At 45.7% G+C, this 18,146-nt stretch overlaps 2 protein-coding genes across 2 annotated transcripts in view; one reads left to right on the top strand and one right to left on the bottom strand.

Moving 5' to 3' along the window:
* LOC124184798 (soluble guanylate cyclase gcy-33-like) overlaps window positions 1-18,146 on the bottom strand; it is an 86,028-nt gene that overhangs the window by 26,313 nt on the left and 41,569 nt on the right. The window contains exons 2-13 of the mRNA XM_046574899.1: window positions 14,733-14,806; window positions 12,919-13,019; window positions 12,118-12,236; window positions 10,429-10,584; window positions 9,297-9,450; window positions 7,899-8,053; window positions 7,313-7,441; window positions 6,954-7,036; window positions 4,094-4,264; window positions 3,790-4,027; window positions 3,088-3,228; window positions 2,094-2,251 (exon numbers count right to left, since the gene is read on the bottom strand). Coding sequence (XP_046430855.1) covers window positions 2,094-2,251; window positions 3,088-3,228; window positions 3,790-4,027; window positions 4,094-4,264; window positions 6,954-7,036; window positions 7,313-7,441; window positions 7,899-8,053; window positions 9,297-9,450; window positions 10,429-10,584; window positions 12,118-12,236; window positions 12,919-13,019; window positions 14,733-14,806 — 1,679 coding nt within the window. The remainder of the gene's footprint in view (window positions 1-2,093; window positions 2,252-3,087; window positions 3,229-3,789; window positions 4,028-4,093; window positions 4,265-6,953; window positions 7,037-7,312; window positions 7,442-7,898; window positions 8,054-9,296; window positions 9,451-10,428; window positions 10,585-12,117; window positions 12,237-12,918; window positions 13,020-14,732; window positions 14,807-18,146) is intronic.
* On the top strand, window positions 532-2,007 carry LOC124185476. Its single transcript, XM_046576292.1, has 2 exons — window positions 532-800; window positions 945-2,007. The coding sequence occupies exons 1-2, from the start codon at window positions 671-673 to the stop codon at window positions 1,835-1,837; spliced, it is 1,023 nt and encodes a 340-aa protein (XP_046432248.1). The 5' UTR covers window positions 532-670; the 3' UTR covers window positions 1,838-2,007.

Raw genomic sequence — 18,146 nt, 5'->3', positions numbered from 1 at the left:
TCGATCTGTACAACTTGTTATTCGTTATTGCAGGTAATGTGGTAGCCCAGCTCCATCGTTTAACGTTTCTCAAACTCTTGAGCGATGCAAGATTGCCAGCAGGTATTTAATTAACGGCCCTCGCTCGGTGAGCTGGTTAATTACAACGAGATCAAAGCCTCCTATAATTAGTTCGGGAAAAAATATTTTCCACAACGTTTTACGCCGTAACCGTATCAATGTTGTTCCTTTTTTTTTCAACGTTTCTTTCACGCTCAGTAGCTAAACATTCGTTTTACTACTCGGATGAAAATTAAATGTGAAAATATAATTTTCCTTTTCGTAAAACACTCGACTAAAATAAATGAGAAACGGTAAACAGAATGGTACGTATACATTCTCAACGGGGATACGCGGAAAGCGAGAGTCACGTGATATCGAGTCTCGTACCTAATACGATGAGCGAGCGAGAACTGCAGCCGTGAAGCCGGCTAAATGCACCCCTAAGTATAATCGAATTTACGCAGCTTTTCACTCTTCCACGGACAGACGTTCCCTCGGCAAAATCACGCTGGCCTCCGTCGTGTCAACCACGTTTTTTTTTTCATAAATACTCGTCGGTCCGACTCCGTTGATTTACAATTCGCTGATTTTTATCTCATTCCGACGTTCAGACCCCGGGCAAAATATAATGGAGGTGGTGATCGACTGTTACTTTGATCAAATATTCTCCGAAATGGAACGCAGCAGCCTTTTATCCCGGTACAAAAGACGTGCCTTAGTCAATTACTTTACTGCAATTATCCAAGGCTGTGCCAAAGGTAAGTAAAAGAAAGGAAAAAAGAAATACGCAAAGTAAGAATCCCCCGCATTAGCCGTCGTGTTCCTCTCAACCCACCGAAAAATAAAAACGCGCTCACTCTCGGTTCCTCCAAACCCGCTTCAAAGAACCCGTATTGCTCCAGGTGAGGAGCTGGAGAACACGGAAGTGTGCGAGAGGGCGGTGCTGGCGGCGTTGCGTTACCACAACCTGACGCTGGTGGAAAACGGGTCGATCTGTCTTCTCGGGAAGTTCCACAACGTCTTGTACGTAGCGATGAAGCTGTGCTTCGACTGGGAGCTACGTAACAACGAGATAGTCTCGCGGTTGCTGAACGACATATTCTACTGCGAAAAGACCTTCGAGAGGATATTCGTCGGGGCGATATTCGGCACCAGAGTGACGCACTTTCTGTCGGGGTGGAAGAGCGACTTCGAGGACCGCGAAGAGAACATCAGGGCCTTGATCTACTTCATGGATCACGCCAACTCCGGCCGGCTCCTCTACTCGAGCCCAGCTTCCACCGGCAAGTGCCGTTTCGTCGACGTCCCAATGGAGTCCTACGGGCAGGCTATCCCCATCCGGGTGGTCATCCAGCTCGGAAGTCCGGACATTTTGCTGCTTCTCCTCAGGTACGGAGCGTCGAGTTTCGCCGACGGATTATCACCGTCCCCGCTGGAAATGGTCCTGAACAAATTCTCGGAGCTGGAAGTGGAGCCCGGTCAATATCCGCCTCAGCTGGTCGCCTGTCTGAGGGTGCTTCTGCGGACGGTACCTCTGGTCAGGGTCAACACCCCGAGTCACATCGCCGATCGAAGCGGGGTGGAGACGGTTCCGCTCTACGATCAATACCCGAAATTCGTCGAGAGTAATCTGGTGCCCCCCGAACGAAGCGGCGTCTCTCCACCCGAGCTGAAACACCTTTGCAGATGCCGGGTGCGACAGTCGCTCTTCGACAACTGGGCCCTCCCCCACGGGATTAAGGAACTTAGGATACCCCAGTCCCTCCGGGAGTACCTGGACCTGCTCGCCGACTGACAGTTGGAATTCCTGATCGAGGGATCAGCATTGTTTGGCGGAGATGAGGCGCGGATCGTGTCAGGAACACTCTAGTTTTATGAATAAATTATTGTACTCCGCCGAGCCGTGTGTACCGTGGGATTTGATAATAAATTATCACCCGTGGTTATTCATCACGCGGAACAATCCGCGCCCTGGATTCATTGATTTGGAAAAGCCTGCCAATTAGCGGGTGTGAGTGTCGCTGAGTGAATTCGATGTTCGTCGTACATACCTGTATGCATCCTCCGACACGTTGATTTTTCCCGGTTCCCCAGTAGTCTCGGTCCGACTGGTCAGGTTAACGGTATTACCGAAGAGACAGTACCTCGGCATTCGATGCCCAATTACACCGGTGACGACTTCCCCGCTGTGAATCCCAATTGTAATTTTCTGCAAATTGAACAATCGTTTTTCATTCGGCTCTTTTCTCCTACCGCTACAGCTATACTACCGCGGGGGCTGCTAATAACAAGCGGACTTTTAAACTCGGCAGGATGCCCGACTTATCGTCCGTTATGTATTCAAGATTTTAATTGCTTGATCAAAGCCTTTTTCCCCTCGTCGGACTTTTAGCCTTCTGAAAATACACTTCATTTACCTCGAAAACTCATTCGCAATCTTTCGTTCTGGACTTGAGAGTTTCGCTACAATAATTACAAAGAAGCTTTCCGATTCATGATTCAACTGTTTTCACTGTTTTTCCTTTATATTTTTATGTCAACCGATCAATCAACCCTGATCTACGAAATAATCGCTTGGTTTTTGAAGATAAAAAAAACACCTGTTCTCTTTGGCGAACGGGAATTTTTGTGCGAAACTTGAGAAACACGTTGACAAGGAAAGTGAAAAGTCGATACCTCTACGAAAGACGCCACTATTGCAGTGAGCCAACTTTAACTACCCTCAAATCATAACCGTTAATCATAATCGAGCACAAAACCTTATGAATTGAGTGTAAAGGTTACGAAGGAACTTGCGATCATACATCAAGTTCTGATCTATCGGAATTCACAGAAACTCGATGGGCGAGACTTCTGTAATGCAAATAAATAGGAGCCAGAGGAGAAACTTTGACGGCGGTAAGAAAATATACGGAAATGAAATCCGTATCCTACAACGATCTGATCGTCGAGGTGGCTCTTCTTCGAGCGACAGCCAAATGAATATTTCAACGGGTTGCCGCCCGCGCTTTGGAAACGATGATAATAAAAACAGAAAATGCTCACCACCGGCTCCCCGTCGATTTGAACTTCGTCCGCTGCCAGATCCATCATGTCCAGGGCCAGCCTGGCGATGCAGCGAGCGTGGCTTCGACATGGCTCTGGCAAACCACTGACTGCCATATACTTGTCACCGACAGTCTCCACCTGACGGAGGCATTGAACAGGTTGGGAATGAGCGTCGCAGCTTTCGTTATTACACATTTCGGTGCAAGGTCGATTGGGATGAATGAGAAAACAGCGCTGAGAAGTACCGTGGAATTTTGCCATGTCAATGAAACCCCGGTAGAATGGAAGCCTTTTATAATAATTCCCCCCGCTTCTCTATCGAACCCTTCGATTCAACCGCGTGACGATTGGTAACCGAGACATGCTTCGATTACTGTACCCAATCAGCGAATGAGTACCACGAGCACCATTGACGAGTGAAGTTATATCGACGCAGGTACGGTCGCCTCAATACCAAGTGGCAGAAACAGCCGCGTGTTACGTTGCTGGCAGTAAGTGGTTAATTTGCCGGTCTCGCATCAACGCGACTGGTTCGGCACATCGGTCTCGGCATCCGTTCCTCTGAGTATGTAGTTAAATGCATCAATTAGAGCACGTTGCCTTTAATCGCGGACGCTGGAAAGTTTCCGCGGCAACAATAATTTTAACAAGTTACCGTACCGTAATAAAGCCGGCATTTTTCACAAGTGGTAATCGCACCTTGTAGACGTTTGGGTTCTTCTTCGGGTCCGTGAGCACGTCGAAGGCGATGTAGAGTTGGTTCAGCATGTTGACGATCTTCATCGCGCCGCTGGAATCCGTGTGGGCAGCGCAGTAGGCACCGAACCCAACGATTCCTGAGAACAGTAGCGTCACGCAGTCGTATTTTTTCGCCGGAACTGGTCGCGAGTGGCGCAATTCGCTCGCCACCGATATCGGAAGTACGGAGTAGAGGAGCCTGTCGCAAAGGGGGCGAAAGCAATGAGAAACCATGTAACGATTCGAATCCTTGAGAACTTCTCACCTGTCGGTCTTCTGCTTCTCGCCGTCCAGCTCGCGGTAGGTCTGCTGAAGCTTGTCCGTCAGTAGTTCGAGGTTCCTGGTGAGCTTGTAGTCGGCCTCGAACTGCTCGGACATCAGGACGAGATCCCGGGTCGCATCGTGAAGGGGAATGTCGCTGAGATAGAGTCCGCGCCTAAAGGAACAAGGCGAGTTCTCGAGCAAATCACTTGCACGGGTGACCCATCGAAAAAACCGTCTACAGCTACTATCGCGAGACGTGAAGAGATAATGTTCGCTTTGGTAGGGGTGAAGTTCGACGGTTAGGGTGAAACCGGCGTCTGTCTGTCCCGTCGAGGTACGATAAAATCGTCATCGAATATCCATAAAGGATTGATATACGTAGGTATATATGGAGGGGGAGGACGAAAAAATTCTTCACGGTACGACTACGGCGTTGTTTTTCGCTCGATTCTTTGACCCATTTCGTAGTGGAGAAAGACTTGAGAGATGGAAAAAACATGGAGCAAAAAAAGAAACTTTTACTACGAAATCAGATCTGCGTCACTGCAATGTGCTCTGGGATGAAAACAGACGAACAAATAAGATAATTCAACTTCGTGGTTATATAGAATTTGTCTCAAGACGAAGTTCGGTTCCCTGGCTTTTTTTGTTCGCAGAGTCGTTTGGAAAAAATGATCTTCCTTAGAAGCGGTGATTTTTTTTTTTTTTTTTTTGTGGATGGTAGGAGGCGTTGAGGAAACTCGAGTCATCCCCGACTCGCGAATTATTCAGAGAGACCTGAATAATGCAGAAAACACACGCAAACTAAGGTATAACACAGGTTAATGAGATGAGAACAATTGCGTCTGTTTGACGAGACCTGCGAGGTAATTTGATAATAATTGCGTACCGAGACACTAATTACAAATCCCTCCAGAGAAAACTACCAGTGCCCGGGAAATTACTCGGTAGGGACAAAAGGCGAGGAAGAAAGAGAAAAAAAGAAGCGTACATGTGTGCATAACCTGTACAGTGTAAACGGGTGCACAAAGTGGAGGGAAAACTATCTCGAGGGTAGAGATTTGCCTTAAAACCCGGTCATGGCCGGCGAAGCATATTTCATTTCTCGCGGGTCGCCGAGGGAGATAAGAGACTTTATCAGGGGTGAGAATGTTCGAGAAGCTTGCCGAAACGTTCGTGTAGGAAAGTGCAGCCGCAAACAATCGATTTGAAGATACGGGGTGGAAGAAAAGGGGCAAGTTGTCGGAACCGCCCGATTTGTCCTCGATAAATTTTTGCCGTGCATCGAAGGGATGAAAATTCACGGTTCGGCTCGGGGCGAAATTCCTGCCCTGAAACATCCGCCGCGGTGAAAATCGGCTGAACATCGCGTGTCAGAGGCAAGTATTTCTCGCTGTAGCCCGAAGGCTGATACGGGGCTCGTTTCCTTCTGCACTAAAAGTCGCCCCCTGGAAAGAAACGAGTGAAACAAAGGCGTTTCTTGCACTGCAAGGAGGGATCGATAGAGAAGGAGAAGACGAGTATAAGAGAGAGAGAGAGAGAGGAAGGGAGGAAAAGAGGGGTAGGTAAGGGGAGTTACAAGCTCTCGCGAGTCGACAGAGGGGCACTTCACCCCGTAGAAACAATGGAATTAAACGACATATCTCAGAGTGAGTTATGCGTCGCGAGGGGCTCGAGGTAAATACCTTCACAGTTACGTTCACGACTGCTGAGACGTAAAATAAGCGCGTGAGGCTTCGCGGGCCATTCTCTCGTTCGAAAAGTAAGAAATATAGGAGAAAATGGATATTCGCGAAAGGCAGAAAGTTTGAGGGAGCGATGACGAGATTCCAGGAACCAATAAAAAGGTTCGTCAGGCTGTTTTCTCCCATTTTCAACCCCCTTTCGCCCCACTCACTACCGTATCGCACTCCGTCACGTAGACTTCCACCCCTCCTGATATTACGTGACAAATTCGCCCTCCCTTTTTCTCTCGGCAGCCCCCTTCATTTTTATATCGCTCAAATTCGTAAGCTGAAATTCATGCGAAATATAAGCAGAAGAAGAAACGTAAAAAGTGAAGGAATAAAAATAAAGTGGAAAAAAAGGGACGGTGGAAGGGATTTTCAGACAACTTGTACCAGCAAAACTGATGGTAAAAAAATTTCACTCGGGATATATTTACTGCTGCGCGAGGGATTTTATACGGTGGTAAAAAAAAATTTTTTTTTGTGAAACCAATTTAAAGGGGCGAAAAAATTTTTCTACCTCGACTTACGGGCAAGACTAGATTCCTGAATTGCGGAGGAGACTGGAGAAAATTGAGCAAAGGTAATATAGTTTCAAGTTGAGCGTATTACAGACCAGCGACTGGTTCAACGGACTGTAACTCAAATGAACAGACGTTTGCCTATTTCAAGGCTTTGCGTGATTTGGCTTACGCGAGGAACAAGGGCCAGGTGAAATCAGACTAAGGAGGGTTTAATTGATGCGTGTTTAATCGAGAGATGAACGTAACGGGATGTGGTGATATCCGGGAAAATTTATTGGACGTTTCGGAGAAGGTTATACCTTCCGGTTTCGGTGCAACGCAGCGATTTATTGGCGATTTAAAGCCTGCGAGGGAACGAGCCGGGTGTGAAAGATATGAGGGAAAAAGAAAGAATGATAGAAGAAAAAAAAAAAAAAATGTGCGTGCGCGAAGATAAAATAAGGGAAGAGAATCTTATAAGCCGTGCGGAGGAAGAAGTTTGGGGGAATTTTATACGAGCCATGCAAGAGACAAATCGCGTGTATGGTACAAGGTGACGTAATTCTATACACACAATTTATTCATACGCCGTCTCGAGAAATGACCTAAGATAAATAAATATTACTGTTACCTGGTCAAATCGTCGAGATTCATCACGCTCGGGTAGCACAAGAAAGTTACCAGATCCGCTTCCGGGATGTAAAGCATCTGGCCCTGCGAGCGAAAGCGAATGCCGATTACTCCGATTACTCGACTTTATTATTTAGCATTCGTCTCGGCGTTACCGTTTCAGTAATTTTTCTACATCCCCCGAAACGACCGCCGCAAGGCGGTGAATTCGATTCTCTTTTATCTCTTCGTTACCCGCGAGAACTCCCGACTGTTTCTCGCACTGATTCGCCGAAATCCTATAACGCTCAATCTCCACTGAAACGGTTTCCCCCGTGCAAACACTCGAATCACTGTTAGCATAACGTGTTTTAGTCTCACTTTAAGACGCATGTTCGAGAATTCCTCGGCAGCCTCGACCTTCATCACGCCAGTTTTCGTTCGCAAGACGTACACCGTGTTGATGTGCGATAATATATTTTCAAAAGTCAGCTCGAGGTGGGGCCGGACCTGGAAAAATGAATCGACTAAGGGAGGAGAGTGAATGCGAGGGGGAAAAAAATGCGGGAGAATTGGAGTATAATCAAAAAGTTTCATTGGTTCCCGTGATTTCTTTCAATCCCGGACATTCATCCCCGTCGCGTCATCAGATTTCTAATATTTCAGACCCCTCGAGTACCTGATCCCAATAGATTCCACGGGTTTTGGATCAAGTTCTTAAACCAGTGAAAGAACGTCGACAAAGCAAAACGCGACGTTACGTCACCCGGACCGAACGGGCTTAGGTCAATCCAGAGAAACTCGAATCGATGAGTAATGGAGTGTCGGTTGACTTGACAGATATCGGAAATATCCACTCCCGAATATCCGAGGTGGATAAAAAGAAAACAGGGAAAACGAGATTGGAAAACAAATACGAGAAGAAACGAGCGAGCGATTCGACTCGTTGGACTTGCGTGTGACTTACGGTGAGCAGGATGTCGTTCAGCTTGCAATTACCGGTCGAAACCTGGGGGATGACCCGGGTGATCGTGCTGCCGGTCTGCACGATCGTCAGTTGTCTGTTGAACATTAGATGAAAGGGAAATACCCGGCAAAAAGTAGCCGGACTAACCCTGGGCTCTGCAACATTAAGGGACAATATCGAGGGTCGATGAAGTGCAGATCTGCAGAAGAGTGACGCCGGCTCAACAAAAGGAACCTTTACGGTCACTGTAGGGAGGTATAATAAAAATTTTATCACCCTGCAGAGCCAAGTCGGTATCCGTTCGATATACCGTCGAATATTTCAATGGACGGAAGTTTAAACGTGCGGCGATAAAATTTCCCCGATCGATATTCAGCGCGTTTACACCGGCGGCAATGATATTTCGTGTAACAAAAGGAATTTAAAAATAAAAAAATATAAAAATACAGAGGGAGGGAAAGGGCTTCATCGCGAAATGTAAAGTCGGACGTACATGCAAAACCGTTTTAATTTTAAAAATGGGGGAGAAAACTGCCCGGTGCCTCGGTTTGTTGATATTATCTTACCCTCAATTTTGGCGTGCGGCAGGTCAGCCGGGGTTGCGAAGCTTTGAAATGAAAAACAAAACATTTTTCTCGTCCCCTTTGTTTTTCACGTTTCGGAGAAGAGCGAGAGGGTCGGACGTACGTCGAAATCGTGGAAGGTTCTCGTTGTTGTTATTATTATCATTACCCCCGCTATTACGTCAATGTAACAATAAAGCCCGAAGCCTCAATTCCCTCTCTCTTATTCCACTTATGAACGATTCGCTGAATGCACACAAGATTACTCGGATAATAAGATTCGACCGACGGCTCTGCAGCCGACGCTTGAGAGTGCTTTTGGCTTGTCTTGCCTTACAATTGAAGTAAAATTTGCGAAAGCCAAGAATTGAGATTAGCCGGAGCTAATTACCCAGAAATTGCGGTCGTGGGTATTGTTTCAAATCGTAACACCGAAGCGTCGGCGTTTATCTGGCGCCTTTTGGGGGCAGCGTCTCCGTCTCGTCAGCCTTTGAAAAGCGACGGGAAAACAAACGAGAAGTCGGCGAAACGAAGCGCAAGGATATCACACAGTTCGCCCAGAATTTTCCCTCCTATTTTTAACTTTTGAAAAGAGCGACTAGAAGTTCCGCCGTGCCAAGTTTTTTATTACCCGAAGCCCGCAAGCTCGCGGCAAAAACTCCCCGAGTAAACAGGATATTTTAAACAATTGCTCGCCGGGAAAGTTTCCTGCTGAATAAAATTGTGCAGACGGTGCAGTATAATGCAAAAGAGCAGAAAGTAGACGGGAAGAAACCGATGAAAAACAACTTGACAAAGGACGGCGGAATCCGCCCAGGAGCAGATCTCCACTTACCGCGGGACAAAGTTTGCAGTTCGGCGATCATCGGCTTCGAGACGACACCCGGGGTCGAGGAATCCGTTATAAGAAACTGGACGTGATCGCACTCGTTCTTGGTCTTCAGTATCCGCATGTCGACGTCCGTTCCGTGCAGCTTCTTCGCCACGGTCTGAGAAAAGTTTACATCCGATATATTGTAAGGGATCACTCCTTTAAAGGAGTGAATCTTGACATTGGCGAAAATTTTGAACACGAACGAGGGCCGGGAGACTTGAGAGAAGGAAGAAGACCGGCCGGTTACCGCCCAACTTCATCCTTGCGAAGCTTCCGAGCCGGTATTCCTTATTCAACGTCAATTTCCCCTCATGCAAATTAATGGGAAATTAACCAACGAGTGTGTATCTGCAGGCCGCGGAGTGTGGAACACCACGTACTGCGCCAGATTACCACGACAGGTTTTCGGTTTGACGAAAAAATGTCGCACTGCCATGTCTAACGAAAGTTTCATCAAATTTTGCGGAACACTTCGCCAAAGAAACAAAAATATTGCTGATAAATTTAGCCACGCGTTGGAGAACGGTGAAAAAATTTATACCGAAAATGAAAAAGAATTTCAGAGAATACAGAAATAAATTGTCTGAAATCAATCTCCGTGTAAAAAAAAGAAAAAAAAAATGGCAAGTGATTCTCCTATAGGCTGTCAACTCAAAACAGTGTGAATTACAGATTGTTCAGAAAAATTTAAACACTTCTTCAGACGCGTTAGAGACACATTTTTCGTCAAACGATCACCAGACACTTTTAAAATTTTGCTTATTTTGGATAATTTTATAGTCATCCTGATGCAGAGTAGCTCAAAATTATGTGCATTTTTAGTAAAAAGTATAATAAAAAAAGCTTTTATTTTGTTCGTTGAAACATACTTCAAGAGTATCTTATTAACAAGAAGCTTTGAAATTGTTTCTCCGAGAGTAAACAAATTCCAAGAGAATATCAAGTTTTCCATATTTTTCCCACAAATTAGACACGAAACAGTCATGTCGTGATAAAATTCAGCTGAATTGAGCGGAGCTTTTAACGTGTTATATTTTGGTTCTAAAAATGTCCGCGCTGTAACTCACCCCTTCTGCGAAGTAACGAAGCTCACCTTGACTATACCGATGACGATGTGCTCGAGTCCAGGCCTGTCCGAGTAGTAGTGCAGGATAAGAGCCCCGTCCTCAGGCCTCTCCGTGCAGCGGAAAGAAGGCGCCCTCATTCCGGGGTACAACGTGCCCAAGTGGTCGTGGAGGGCGTCCAAATTCTTGGATTGCATGTTATTTTCATCCCTCCTCCCTTCTTTTGCCTCATTCTAGTCCCCCCCCCCCCCCCCCTCCCTTCTTCCCTCGCTTTTCGTTCTTTTCATCGTAATAAACCGTATTTCCCACCGCTCAAAGGCACGCCTCTCGTCGCCTTTTCCCGCGCGCAACTAACTACACCCGTCCAGAAGAGACGTGCCCCGGCCCTTTGTGGGTGGAAATTCGCGACCCGGTTATAACTCGCCTTGAAAGCTCCCCGAGTTTTGACGGATTGTCGCTTTATGCCTCGCGACTAAATCCCAAGGAGTTTTGACATTTTTTTTTTTTCACCCTCTCTTTTCCATCTCTTTCTCTTTCTGTTTCTTGTATTTTAATCAAATTCGATCAACGTAATAATACACGTTGTCGTATGCAAAATTGAATAATGTGAACGGCTTGACGGCGTATCGGTGCTCGGAGAAATATTGAATTCGGGGAAAAAAAGAGGGGCGAAATTGCGCAGGGATAAATGGAAAATAGACAAAAATTAATAAATAAAAGAGAGAGAGAAAAAAACAATACGCGTAGAATATTTTACTGGCGAAACGAGCGGCTGCAGGTGGTGAAAATTCCCTCTCTAAATCCGACGTGGCGCGACGTAGAAATGGCGGATTTCGTTCACGTATATGAGAGAATTCCGTATATATGGAAATTGGATTAAAAATGTATTTCAATTGTAAATTTATGTGTTATATATTTAAAATTTTTTTTTTCAAACGCGCCTCAAAATTTGGCAAAGCATCTCGAATAGTACATCTCATCCAAGTACGAGCTCTTACTATTGATACTTATATTAGCGGTGCCTATTTTGTTTTTTCCATTTTTCATTTAAATAATACGTAAAGAAAATAGAAAAATTACAGAATTAATTTTCGTTTCGTAAACGGCTTGACTTATAAATTATCTTAATGCAAAGTCTTGTAGGAAATTTCATGCTCTATAAAAAAGTATCGAGATAAAATTTTCTTCACTCTAACCGATTAAAAGATATTCGCATATGATCCAATGTTTACATGCAAATATCTCTTAATCGGTTGGAGTTGGGAATATTTTATCTTGGTACTTTTTTACAGAGCATGAAATTTCTTACAAGACTTTGCATTTAGATAATTTATACGTCAAGCCATATACGAAAAGAAAAATTTCTCGACTTTCTTTACGTGTTATTTAAGTGGAAAATGGAAGAAACGAAACAGGCATTTCTAAATATGAATATTAAGCGCGAATATTTGGATGAGATGTTCTATTTGAGATGTTCTACCGAAATTTTGTCGGATGTTTGAAAAAAAATAATTTTTTGTGGCGTACCCTAATATATACATATTCAGAGCGACGGGCAAACTCAATCGGCATGAAACGCGTACGGAAAAACGTAGGATTCGAATAAGTGCCGTTGATCCGGTTTGACGATTTCTGGCGTCGCGGCGTTGCGAGAAATTCATTGTGTGAGATGGGACTTTTCGTCTTCGCTTTTGTACAAGGGAGGGTGAAATATTTACCTGTAAAAAATCCCTCGGCGTAGCGCCAAGTACTTGTAGAATTTTGTCGTACCCGGAATCCTGGCAGAATTCGAAGAACATTTTACCGAATAGTTCGAGTATTTCGTTAGCCGGGATGTCTGCAATAAATTACACGGCAATTTCATTAATGTAATAATTTAATCCATGCGCACGCCTCGATGCTCGGCTAAATGGCGAGGGATTTTCGCTCTGCGCTCAAGGTTCGTTGCAGTCAAGAATGGGACAAAAGAGAGGGAAGAAATAATGTATAATAACGATAACGGTAATGCAAAGAAAATAAAGAAATGGAAACGTCGGGAAGTAAATTCCCCGGAAATAACTCGGAATCCCCGCTAAAACTCTTCCCTAAACTTTCATTCTGCACAAGCGAAATGCAGAGATATGAATCGTGTGCAAATTGGGGAGGCAGAGAGGAATGGAAAAATCACATTTTGCATAATCTGACTGTCTCTATGCGGGTCTGTATTGTGTTGCTTGGGAGATAAAAAGAAGCAAAAAAAAAACCAAACTCACTACCTTTTTTAACAAATTGCGAAGACTGTTTGCAGCTTCTTTTATTCCTTTACATATATATACGAAATAATAAAGATCCCCAAGTCAAACAGCACTTCGCGATTCCTTGATCCTACTTCGATTTCATCCACTTTTCTTCCTCCACCGTCACGGGTATAATTAGAAAGGGGAAGAAAAGAGCCCCCGGGGAGAATTTGGATGGGAGTCGGGCGTTTATCGGGCCGAGGGTTATCAATGAAATATCAATGGTGTATCGATGATACCTACTGAGGCGGTTGACCGCGGCTGCTATCAGATTGTACGTAATCTCGTCGTCGTAAATCTGCCGTACCAAAAACTGGCCCTCCATATTGACGGCGGCGTCCTTCCTGAAGTGATGAAAATGAATTAAGCAAACAAACAGGTCCGTGTATCGAATTTAATCTCGCGCTCTTGCACGGGGAAAAAAGTTCTTCTCTAACCAGTCGCAAAATTTTCTATCAAACGAGCTTTCGTTCAGCGGTTGTTTCACTTGCGTGCAAGCCAGCTTTCCCTCCCGACCTACAGACGCGTAAAAAGATAAGAACTCCGCGACAGGATTAAGGGAGAACAATCCACGCTTCAGCGGCGTCGTATTTCTTCAACAACGATAACAATCATTCTCGTTTTAGGTGTCGACAAAACGGGTTTAAAATTGTAAAATATTCAAATGACAAATCGTTTCGGGAGGCAAAATATTTCCCAGCAATATCACGGTTTTCTTACTGTTATTATCATTGCAGTTATCCCTCCCCTAAAGCTCATCCATCACGCAAGTCGAACTTTCGCCGATACTGTCGGTTGTACCGAGCTACCCCTTCTCGTAGGGTTGCACACATACGTTATGCGTCGGTCGTAGTTAGGGCCGCCGAGTCGACGCAACCCCTTTAACCCATTTTGCGTGTATATATTACACCTATGAACGTAATCCGTGCGTAGATCAGCCCCGCTGCAGAATCTTTGGTTACGCGCCGCAGGATAGCCGATCTGGGCGCGACGAGATGAAGAGAAAAAGCGACGATATCGAGGAAGAACGATTTTGCCAACAAGTTTGAAAGCTCCTTAGAGAGTAAATCGAATTCGGTATTCGAATCAGCGTTGCCCGACGATGGAAAAGAAGTATTTTCTTAAACTTTTTTCATCAGACAAACTTCAAACGAGCTTCTTTAAACATTAATCTTGAAATATTCATGGAGAATTTAATCACACTTACGCCCGTTCTTTTTTCATTTCATTTTCATCCGCGTCTTCATTATTTCTCGTCCATCGATCAATTATCATCGTTATTAAACTGTCACCGTGGGATATTCGTTATTTATTTGCGGGTTCTGTGACGGAAAAAATGTTCATCTCCTAGTCCAAGTGACATCTTTCGATCTTTATTAAATTTAAGCCAATTTCCGTTTTCAATCTGTACTGAATTAGAGGTGGAAACGAGGCTGGGCCGCTTTAACAACGCAGAGCAGTCAACAGGCAGGCTGATATCTGTGGTTTCGATATCGATAAACCAATTTTTAAGCCGTTTCAAATTTTTCTCCTTTCTTTTTTTGTCACATCCACCAAAGCGAACCTGGTTACTCCTCCGCAACGCGTCAGACTTTAATTGACGTTAATTCGTTACCGATTGCCGTTGAATACGAGGCGTGAAAAATTCTACAATAAAATAGTAATAATAATGATAATAACGATAAAAATTCCGGACGAATATCGCACAGGTTTTAATAAAAACTGCATTTTTCGAAGGATCGAGGAATTTGCGAATCGGTGTCGTCGCGTGGTTTCAACTCGTGTTCTCGTCTTCCATCTTGCACCCCTACAATTTTTTAATCAGATCTAACGAAGACTTTGACGAAAATCGAATTGCATAAAAACAAGCACAAAACGTCTAATTTTTTTCCTTTGTAGGCGACATCATGGAAATTCAACAGTGACCGATTTCCTTTCTGGCTTCGTGCATCGCGTGCAGGGAGGGATGGAATTGTATAAAAACAGTATCGCACACAGAGTGTGAAAAATTGATCAAGGGTTTGAAATTTGGCAAGTGCATGACGGTAATTACGTACTTTATAATCTCCCATGTTTCGGTGTCGAATGTCTTCACTACCAGCAATTCCAGGGCGTAGTTCACAAAACCATACTGCACAACAAACGAGACAAGTTTGTTAAAAGCGAACCATTGCGTGAATAAAAATCGGTACAATCGAAACTTGAAACTCTTTTGTCATATCGACTAAACGCATGATCGACCACGGGGTGTCTCCGAATAACGGGAGAAAGTAACAACAAACTGGCGAAGAATAACCGAACGAAATGAAAGGTGGATAAATTTTCAAATAAGTGCGGTTATTTTGGAAAAAAATAAAATAAAATGAAAAATAACAAATTGCGACAGAACGTCGATATTATTCGAATTGGCGAGGAAGTGGTTCCACCCTCTCCGCCGGACGTACCATACTTGTTTACAATTTATGTACAATGTACGAGAACGTGGTGCCCCCCGATGTGCTCGCTGCCAATATCATTCCATTTCGCGTCGCAGCCAACCATGGAATGGTGCTCGCCTCGTGCACACGAGGCAGTGACTGCAAACCAGCCGCCGGAGAAGATAGGTATCGATTTTCGACTCCAGCTGCGCCACCTAGATAGCCGACTCTCTCCCCCTCCAGCTCTCCCGCCCCTCAATGAAAGCTTTTCTCTCGCCCCCACCCCCCCACCACCACGACCACGTTCTCGCTCCCTCTTTCACCCGACGCGAAAACTTCAATCCGCTTAACTTACTCGAGTGAAGCTACGCCGCTCCTCCGACAATATGTAAAGATATACGATCAGAGCCCGAGGGTGGTTAGACTAGACGCGAAGGTTCGGCAAGGCGGCCAGGCTATGGTAAAACACACCCTGCGAGTGCAGGGGGAGGATGGCGAAGATTCCTCGCGCCGGGGCGTTAATTATAACCGAATGGAGGTGCTGCCGGCTTGGTGGGCGAACAAAATACTCGGGGGATGAAAAGTCGCTCGTTATTCGTGTCGCGCGCAGACTGATCGCGTAAGCTGACAAACCCGCGAACGATACGAAACGACCGTTCGTGATTTTTGCTCGCAGGTTTCTCCCCGGCTCGCCTTCGGCTCCTCCGCCACGCTGATCGATAGACACGGACTTGTTTGCGATAATGGGATTAAGTGCGTTGAGAACCGGTCTGCAAGCCCCGCGGGGTAAATTATTTGAGGATTTGCCGTTTGTTTGTTCCCCGATTCTCCGAGCAGACCTATATACGTACCTATGTACCTACCGACTTGAATTATTTCGACGACCTGGTTTCAATCTCGAGCCGGATTTTTATCGGAAACTTGTCGATTAAAGTTTGTCCTGCCCGCGCGGAAATGACGCTCCGTCTAGGCGGAGCCGAGAGGCGGAAAGGGATCTGATCCGACATTCCGGCGAACCCTCGAGAATCGGTCACTGGGTTTATAAAGCGTTATCTCCGGTTCATTCGTCGCGACTCGGCCTGCCTTGCTCCTCCTTCGGGAGTTTACACGCATCCCTGGTTGGCCGGGGGCTCGATTTGCTTCCTGAATATTGCGCAATTCGAGTCGCCGGCAGCTCACCTCGAAGCCCTGCAAAAGACGAACCGACGCGAATTATCACGTTGACCGAGAGGCGTCGAGTTCTTCGTTGGAAATTATCCTAGGAAACGGTGAATTCCACCCCGCCCGCCAACTTGAAAGACGCTCTCAAGGTTTCTCTTACTTCCGTCCTTCTGAGGCGACGACTTTTTCGATAGTTGGTATTAATTTCGCCAACAGATCGAACTGACTGATGTCGGGATTGTTAGAAGCTCTCCAAGATAGTAGAATGGTCGTAAATTCCCGTCTGCAGGAATTATAAAAAACAAAGCACAGAAGAGCGAATGTTGGGCAAACAAATTTCCTAGAGTTGGTTTTCACGGGGCGGTGTGCAGACGGACAAATCTAGCCGGAGGGAAAGTGTTTACAGCATGCGCGGAAGGTTTGAAGCGTTGATATACGACCAAGGAGGATATCGATGAGTAATGGGGAATAGCTCGCCTAGCCAAGGCTCGCGTAGAGAAAGGCGAACGCGTAACGTATGAGGCAACAATTTCCGAGTCGGGGGTGGGTTAGGAGCCGAGGAAGCGGCGCGGCTGGAGTAATGCATAGAGATTAATTAATGCATAAGCCCGCAGATTGCAGGTCTGAAGGGGTAGGGAGGGGAAAAAACCCCTTTGCGAGTTTTCTCGAGCTGTCCCGCCGCCGCGGGCGTTCCGAGAACTTTGCTCTTTACGTTACGGAGAAAAAAGCTCGAGGGGTTTGGTTTTTGACGGCCCCGTGACACGGTTACATTACCGTCCGGCTCCCTCGCATATTTACTCTCGGTAACCGCGGGGGCCGTGGATTTACTCTGTCCTCCAGCAAGGCTGAGTTTTGGCCGAATTTCCGATCCGCCCCCGCTTCGTTTATTGTTTCACGACACGCGCCTCGGGCCGCCTCGCATCCCGCTTTTTGAATTGTTAAACGCTACCGGGGAATCGGTACACTCCCTAGGAATTGTCCCGCGTCTTTCCCGAGGGATAGGTTGTCCGGCATATCCGACTTTGCCGACCGATCGATACGGTAACGAACATCGATACACGGGACTCGGAAACACTTGGAAAGTTCGCGTACGAGTAGCGGAAAAATGTACGGGAGGGGAAAAGGGGATGAAAATTTGAGGCGAGGTGAAACGGGAATGAACGGTGCGGGGAGTGGGGAACTTTCGCGTTGCCTTTACGTCGTATAAATCGATTTGCAATCACGGGGTTTGTACTGCGGATGATCGTAAAAATAACAAGATTTTTATAACGATCGGACACAGAAACTGTAGTTACATAGACACACGCACACGAGGCATAAGCTCGTTACGATGGATTTCTCGTTGATATCGTGACGTCGAGCGATAAACCCTCCGAGCTCGGATTTATTTATCGCCTCGGAAAAGCTCGATTGGTAAGCTAGCGACTTTGCCCATTGTTTGTCTCCTCATCTCATCCTAGTTTTTCCCCATAACATCCCTTTCCTCATCCTCTTGTACCACACAAACACATATATTTTTATCCAACGTGCCATTTTCGGTAATCCGTTATTAATTCCTCCCTCCGAACTCTGTCAGTTTGGATATATTACGTTTGTCCTTGTTCAGGGTGTTGCGAATTTTTTCCGTCCCGACCCCGGAATCAACTTCAAATAAGCGATAAAAATCTGAAAAAATTAGCCGATTGTTTTTGAATTATTTGAAGTTTCTCTGAACGGCGGGGCGGAAAAAATTCGTCAACACCCTAAACAAGGACCACCCTAATATATCCATAGATATATTTATATCGACTCCTACTCCACGCTGTATCAAACGCGGTGAAAACAGATTCGAATCCGAAGGTGTCAATATAGAATGCGAGGCGGGTTCGTCGAAGCCGGGGGTGTTTGTTCAAG

Source organism: Neodiprion fabricii, chromosome 6 (genome assembly GCF_021155785.1).
Source record: "Neodiprion fabricii isolate iyNeoFabr1 chromosome 6, iyNeoFabr1.1, whole genome shotgun sequence".
Lineage (NCBI taxonomy): Eukaryota > Metazoa > Arthropoda > Insecta > Hymenoptera > Diprionidae > Neodiprion > Neodiprion fabricii.
This window is presented reverse-complemented; position numbering and strand designations above follow the sequence as displayed.